Source organism: Phocoena phocoena, chromosome 11 (assembly GCF_963924675.1).
Source record: "Phocoena phocoena chromosome 11, mPhoPho1.1, whole genome shotgun sequence".
Taxonomy (NCBI): Eukaryota; Metazoa; Chordata; class Mammalia; order Artiodactyla; family Phocoenidae; genus Phocoena; species Phocoena phocoena.
In genome coordinates, this window is record NC_089229.1 from 316,985 (window position 1) to 324,164 (window position 7,180).

General features: G+C 58.5%; 1 protein-coding gene across 2 annotated transcripts; it reads right to left on the reverse strand.

The window, feature by feature from the left end:
• Positions 1 to 4,228: 4,228 nt before the first annotated feature.
• Positions 4,229 to 6,683, reverse strand: MIOX (myo-inositol oxygenase). Of its 2 annotated transcripts, none has more exons than XM_065887034.1 (10): positions 6,666 to 6,683; positions 6,151 to 6,231; positions 5,862 to 5,942; positions 5,622 to 5,784; positions 5,401 to 5,468; positions 5,163 to 5,272; positions 5,018 to 5,085; positions 4,881 to 4,930; positions 4,594 to 4,706; positions 4,229 to 4,512 (listed from the first exon to the last, which is right to left on the reverse strand). In XM_065887034.1, exons 1-10 carry the CDS (start codon positions 6,669 to 6,671, stop codon positions 4,404 to 4,406), a joined length of 849 nt encoding a protein of 282 aa, XP_065743106.1. In that variant the 5' UTR covers positions 6,672 to 6,683; the 3' UTR covers positions 4,229 to 4,403. The 2 variants fall into 2 exon arrangements, with proteins under 2 accessions (XP_065743106.1, XP_065743105.1); XM_065887033.1 differs by having other exon boundaries at positions 6,657 to 6,671.
• Between the last annotated feature and the right edge of the window lie 497 nt (positions 6,684 to 7,180).

A 7,180-nucleotide genomic window follows, 5' to 3' on the forward strand; every position in this document is an offset into this window, starting at 1 on the left:
GGCAGCAACAGCTTCTCCAGGGGTCGCGGGTGCAAGAGTGAGAGCCACGTGCACCAGATGGCTCCCAGACACAGGGCATTTTCCACAGCCCGACTCCCAGAGGCGCCGTCTCCAAGCTGGCACCACGGCTAGGGCTTCGACTGGTGGCTGCACCATTCCATCAGATCACTGATTTGGGGTCGTGGGGTGCGAGTGGTAGTTTCTTACTGCAATTTGGAATCTGAAACCTTACCAGTGAGCTTTCCGTCCTCTCCCACGTGAAAATCCGTGTGTGCATCTTGTACTCGGAATGGATATTTTTACTCAGGTGTGATTTTGGTGGGTCACATATTGGTCATTTGGAAAATCTTGGCCCAGTGAGTTATGCAAATCTTCCAGATGTTGACACATTCCATCGTACAGTCTAAAAAAATCACACTCATTAATTTCACCATCCACCTTATCAGACAAATCTTTAAGTATGAGGAAGCTGTCAAGTTCACGGTGGTGGACACAAGTTTTCCCAAATCCCAATTTTTTTTCTTGAAAGCTAAATGTTATCATTGGCAATAAATGCTGTCATCGTTTTCCTTTGTCCATTTTTTTTAAACAATAAATTTATTTATTTATTTTTGGCTGTGTTGGGTCTTCATTGTTGCGCGGGGGCTTTCTCTAGTTGCAGCGAGCAGGGGCTACTCTTCAATGCGGCACGCGGGCTTCAGTAGTTGTGGCTCACGGGCTTAGTTGCTCCACAGCATGTGGGATCTTCCCGGACCAGGGCTTGAACCCATGTCCCCCGCGTTGGCAGGTGGATTCTTAACCACTGCGCCACCAGGGAAGCCCTCAGTTTGTCCATTTTTGAGGAAATGATCACCAAATCCCCGAGGCTGAGTGACTCGGGTGTGTTTGTCAGTTGTTCTCCCGAGTAAGACTGACCCGCTGAGCTGGCAGCTGGGGCCACACCCGCTCTCCCTAGGCAACCGTCCTGCTGTTGCCCGCACAGAACTTCCTGTCCCCCCCAGCTTCAAAAAGAGCTGCACTCAAGGAGGAGACTTAACCGTATCAATAGCTTTTACTACTTCATCAAAGACATTCTTGGGAATTCCCTGGCGGTCCAGTGGTTAGGACTCAGCATTTTCACTGCCGAGGGCCTGGGTTCAATCCCTGGTTGGGGAACTAAGATCCTGCAAGCCACATGGCGCTGCCCAAAAGATAAAAAAAGATATTCTTAAGTAAAACTTACCTTTTTTTAAACTGCAAGAGTGAGGACTAGACGGCCACGGCCACGACCGTTGCCCCCATTGTGACATTCTGTCACCATGGGAATGTGGGCTCAGTGAAAAGTCAATGACGTCTCTGGGTGAAAATAGCAGTGACCTCACAGGCCCCTGACAGCCTAGAGTTTCGGGGGCCGCCAGGCAGCTGCCTACCAAGCCCTAAGGGCTGCGGTCTCGGTGTAGCCACAGACTGTTTCTCTTTCAGTCCAGGCTTGAGCCTGAAATGTAGGGGTTTGAGCGTATTGTTGTATTTTCTTAGGCCATCAGTGCCCTTGGAAGCAGCCACCTTCCTCTATGGTCACAGTCCCCTCGGCCTGGCCAGAGTAACAAGGCCATAATCAGCCGCTACGCTCCTGCAGGCCACGAACCCGCCAGATTTTCATTACCGGCAGGCGTTGCCAACTTTCAGCCCCAAAGGGGCCTGATAACAAATTCTACATTCCTCTAAGACTCTGTGGCTTGCTACCACTCTCTTAGAAGAAACTGGTTCCTTGACAGAGAAACGTGGCTAGTTAGAAGGGTGCTGCAAGGCTTGACCCGGGCCGTGGGAGTCGGCGGGCTGCAGGAGGGGCGGGTGCAGTGAGGCAGCGGTCCGGTGACAGAAAGCAGAGCAGGCTGGAGGGAGGGCCAAGCCCCTCCTCCTCTCTGCGGGCTCCTCAGCTGCCCCAGTGCCCTGAGGCTCCCAGCGGGGCCCTGGTAGACAGAAATACGGGAGCCCTGGCCCCTGCTGCCCTTCCCCCACGCTGGGGCCTTTTTGGAGATGGCCAGGTTAGGGTCTGCAGGGCCACAGAGAGGCCTGGGGACCCAGGAGCAGAGGCAAAGGTGGCCACTCCTGCTCTGCACTTGGGAGGCTCCCCCGGGGGGTTTCAGGGCCCAGAGGGGCGTCTGTCCAACATCCCCCTGCCCAGCTCTGGGGCTCATGCTTCTCTTCCCCACCCCAGCCTCTTCCCTGCTCCCAGGAAGGCTGAGAGGCCCCGTTGCCCACACCCAGTCCAGGCTCAGAGCCCCCTGCACCCCACAAGCAACTCTAGGGAGGGACCCCCTTGGCACCCTGTACCTGCCCTGCCTGATCTCAAAGGCTGAGAGGGGGCCGCGGCTGGGAAGGCTGCCCAGGGACGGTGCGAGGGAGCCCAGGGCAGGCAGGGATTCTCCAGAAGGAAGCGCAGCGAGTGGAGGAGAGCTTGGGCAAAGCCTCTTGACACACTCGAGCCCGTCCTCTCCTGACACCAGCGCACAGAGGGGCTGGGGTACACAGGGAGGGCCGGGGTGGGGTTTGAGCGGAACAGGAGGGTCTGACCGTGCGGCAGCCTGGACAAGGCAGGGGGGGCAGCGGGCAGTGCCACCTTTCGTGGCTACAACCAGTGGACATTCAAGAAGTGACTGGGTCTTCAGCCCCAGCACGTGGATTTGTAATACCACCTCCCACTCAGCAAAATTAAGGCTCCTTGGAGAAAGGGCCAATTCTACGTCTAGGGCAGCCTCTGTGGTAAACTGGAAAATGGCCCCCAAAGATGTCCACATCCGATCCCTGGAACTTGTGAGTGTAACCGTACTTGGAAAAAGCATCTTGCAGATATAATTATGGACGTTGAGATGAGGAGGTCATCCTGGATAGTCTGGGTGGGCACTAAATACCATCACAGGTGTCTCTATAAGAGGGGCAGAGGGAGACAGACACAGAAAAGGAGCTGCGTGAAGACAGAGAAGAGACAGCCATCCACCAGCCAGGGTGTGCTGGTGTCACCTGAGGCTGGATCTTCCCGGAGCCTCCGGCGGGGGCACTGCTGACACATTGATCTCAGGCTTCTGGCTTCCTTCCAGCACTTGAGAGAATAAACTTCTGTTGTTTTAAGTCACCAAGCTTGTGATAATTTGTTACAGCAGACACAGGAAACAGTCGGGCGTCTTGTTACACCAGACGCGGCAAGACATCCCAGAGACCCTTGCGATGGTCAGAAGAAGCCAGGGGCCCACAGGAAAGACCCTCCCCAACCCTGTCTGAGCACCAGTAAGAATAACTCACTGAGGCGCAAATATGCTGAAATCTACGCGTTCTTGATTCAAAAACAGACAACTTGATCATGTTTGAAGGATGCTAGGGAACCAGCTCTTGCAAAACGGTAAATTAAGAGTATGGAGCCAAACAGCACCAGGGGAGCTGCTCTTCACTGCGGGGCTCTACCAGGTGAGTGAGGATGGAACTGGAGCCTTGCTGTTCTCACTCTATCCGGTGGAGGGTGTTCTTAGACCTGAAACTGCCGCACAGCAGCTTCTGACAACACGGGAAACAGCGGGGCTTCCTGATAAAGCACAGCCCCCGCCTCTAGGGCACCCCTGCCCTCAACAAGTCAAACCTGAATCTGACTAAGCCTCTAAATTTATTTGCCAGTTAGCAAGAAAGACCGAGGAAAGTATACTGACAGATACCATGGGGACGCAACCAGCAAATCCCAACAGGAAGTCCCTAGACACATGAGCCACTTTCTTCAAAGGAATAAACCGCTAGTAGAGGGAAGGCTGACGCTGAACTGCAGCATGAGGGGTGCGCACTAGGGGGACGAGACCACAAGGAAAAGAAGGTGACTGTCGGCCAAGGTGAGGGCTGCACCCTGGGGCCCACGGAGGGTTTCTTGGCGTGTTTTCGTGGATCGTGTTCATGGCAGTTAACCTGAGTGAGCATTTCTCATGATGTTTCCTGTAGTGCGTTCTTCTAGCTATCAGGTGTTTTGTATTGTTTTCTTTAAGGGGACTGAGCCCAGAGGACTCAGTGGCTGTTTTCAGAATGTGGAGGTGGGCAGGGTGACCCCAGGTTCTGACGCCAGAGCTGGGAGGACGAGCAAGAAGCTTATGGCAGCAGAAATGGCCGGGCACGCGTGTCCACGAGATCGCGGACTTGCCTGTCCCGCCCCCCGCCCCCCCAAGTGACTGCCCTTCCACGACACGCCTCGGTCTCAATGAGGGTTTGAGGGTCAGACTCACGAGCTGCTTCAAAGTCTTTATTGCAACCGGGGAGAAGGGCCAACGGGGCAGGGAATGCAGGTGGGTATGTGGGGTCCCCTAGAAAGGCCAGGGTGGGTCGTCACTGTGCCTGACAGTGGCTGTCACCCCAGGGCACCCAGCTGGGTGTGGGCAGGGTGGGCAGGCCGGTCACCAGTGGAGGACACCGGGGCAGTACTTGTCAATGAGCCCCTGGTAGTAGGGCCGCAGCTTGTCCACATCTGGCAGGTCGGAGCTCTTGGTGTAGAGATCGAACTTGCTGCAGCGCGGAGGGACAGTGCCTCATGAAGCCCCGGGTCCCCTCCCCTCCCCCGCCTCCCCCCCACGGGCACGACCATACTTGAACTCCTGCACCCAGGGCAGCATGGCCAAGTCCTGCTCGTCGCACAGCTGCTGGTAGTCGCCGCCCGTGTGCCACGGGTAGAAGGAGTGGAACCGGATGATGTAGAAGGCCTGGGGCAGGAGGAACCACACCCCACGCTCCAGGCTGGGCTGGACTGGGCTGCACTGGGATGAACTGGACTAGGCTGGGCCAGGCTGGGCTGGACTGGGATGAACTGGGATGAACTGGGATGGACTGGGCTAGGCTGGGCGGGGTTCTTGGTTTGGTTCCTCCCCCACACCTACCTCCGGTGGGAGGGAGAATTTGTTGAACTTCATCATCTGGTACATGTACTCTGGGGGAGAGAGGGTGTCACCACCAGGCACCCAGAGGCGTGGCCCCCACCGCAGTCCCCACTGTTGCTGTCTCTAACTGGCCTCACCGTCATGGCCCCAGGACATGAGGACGTTCTCGAGCCCACAGTGGGGCTGGTACATGCCAAGCTCTGTGCTGCAGGGAGAGACAGAGGGTGAGGGGGGCTCAGAAACACCCTGCAGAGGGAAGGGCCAATGGCGAGGGAAGTATACCTGTACAGAGGGTCCTGGAGGTCAGGGTTGTCCTGGAAGGTAGAGTCCCAGAAAAGCACAGAGCTTTGGGGACGGCAGCCAACTGGGAAGGTGTCTCCAACGACTGCCCACTGGGGAGGGACAGGTAACGGTGGGTGGGCCTGACTGGCCTGCCCACCAAGTGGGTGTCCAGAGCAGAGCTCAGAGCCGAGGATGCCCTGGGCCCCGCCCTGCCCACCCCCTCCACCCCTCTCCTCACCTGGGGCTCCCCTGCCAGAGCCAGGACCTTCCCCAGGTCATGCAGGAGCCCGGCGAGGTGGAACCAGTCTGGGGGAGAGAGAGGGGCAGGGCAGGCTAGAGGGGGTGCAGGGGCCAGGGCAGAGGGACAGCCTTGGGGCTGGGGTGGGGGGCAGGGCTTGCTGGGAGAGGGCCGGACCTCCACCCTCCCCCACCACCAGCCGGGGCGGGTGGGGAGCACACCCTTGTCGGGATGGGCCTTCCGGATGCCCTCGGCAGTCTGGAAGGCGTGGAAGGAGTTGGGGAAGTCCACGTCGGGGTCCGACTCGTCCACTAGCGCATCCAGCATGTCCACAGCCTCCATGACAGTCATTCTCTTATAGGAGAAGCTCCCAAACTGGGCATGCTGGGCCAGTAAGGGAGAGGTCAGCGTAGCCCCAGGGTCGGCCCTCGGGGGGTTCGGGTTGGGAGTCTTCCAGCTACCTTCCTCCTGACGAAGTCCACGGTCTGCCACGTGTGCATAAGCTTGTAGGTGGTGAAGACACGGTCCAGGAGAGGGCCGGACTGCAAGGCAGAGGGTCAGCCAGGCAGCTCGCCAACCCCTGCCCTTCACACCCAGGGGGCCACTGCCTCCCAATCCCAGGCCTGGCCCCATGAGACGCGAACGGGGTATCCCCAGAGCAGCCCCTGGAGCTGTGCAAGGGGACAGGTGCTGCCCTTCCCAGGGGCAGGAGAGGCAGGGACGCAGTGAGGGGCGGCCGCAGGTGCTCACCGTGTAGTTTCGGAAGCTGCCCTTGTCTTTGGCCGCCTCTGGCTCCATATCAGGCCGGTAGACCAGGGAAGGGTCTGGGTCCTGGTTGGGTGGGGGAGTGAACCCATTTCACCACAATGCCAGCTCCGTGAGGGAGTGAGGACATCCCCAAGGGGGTACGAGACTGTCAGATGCAGTGGGCGCCCCAGGGCACAGCCCCTCCCAGCACAGGCGCGTGGGTGCTCCAGGCTCCTGGTGTCCTTATCTGCAGGGTGGATGCCGAGGATGCCTGCTTCCCCAGTGATGCACGGCTCTGGCAGCACCCCTACCCGGCATCTCCTTCTCAAGACCTGGGTCTGCAGGGAGCCCAGGGGTTGGGCCGACGACCCTTGCCCCAGCTAGACCACGACAGGAAGGAGGGAGACCTTTGACCCAGATGAGCAGGCGGCAGAAACCCGCTGGGAGAGGGCGTGGTGCTGCTGCCTTTTCCCCGGGGGAGCAGCCCGTGCGGGGTCTGGGGTACTCACCACAGCCACCTTCATCCTGAGAGGGGGCAGAGCTCCACAGGCCTGGGTGCCCGTATATATGCCCACAGGTTACATAAGTGACCGGACACCACCCAGCCCCTTGGCCTTGGCCCTCGGTAATGAGTGACCATCCACCCTCCTCCTGGCCTCTGAGAGTTAATGTGTCAGCATAGAAGCAGCCCCAGTGGCCCGGCCACCCCGGCCACCCCGGCCCCCCCCCCCCCCCCCCCCCACCGCCAGCCAACCTCAGCGTCCCTGGAGCAACTGACCTGCCTGGGAGGTCGAGGCTGGTCTGTAGCCAGACTCCCACTCCTGCTTCCCAAGCTTTAAACACCTCCATGCCCCAGGCGGTAGGCCCCTCCCAACACCCTATCATCCCCAGGCACCTGGGATTTGGGGCGGGGTGGGGCGGGGCTTATTTCAGAAAGTCATTTTGACACTTGTTAAAGTGGGATAGAAGACTTTATTCACGTTTTCCTAGAAGGGAGAGGTCGGGCTCCACTCTGAACACAGAGTAAAATCCC

Coding starts and splice junctions, on each gene's coding strand:
- MIOX (XM_065887033.1), bottom strand. Junction 5,943..6,150: donor GCAGCTTCCGAAACTACACG/GTGAGCACCTGC, acceptor TCTGCCTTGCAG/TCCGGCCCTCTCCTGGACCG. Junction 5,469..5,621: donor GAAGGCCCATCCCGACAAGG/GTGTGCTCCCCA, acceptor TCTCTCCCCCAG/ACTGGTTCCACCTCGCCGGG.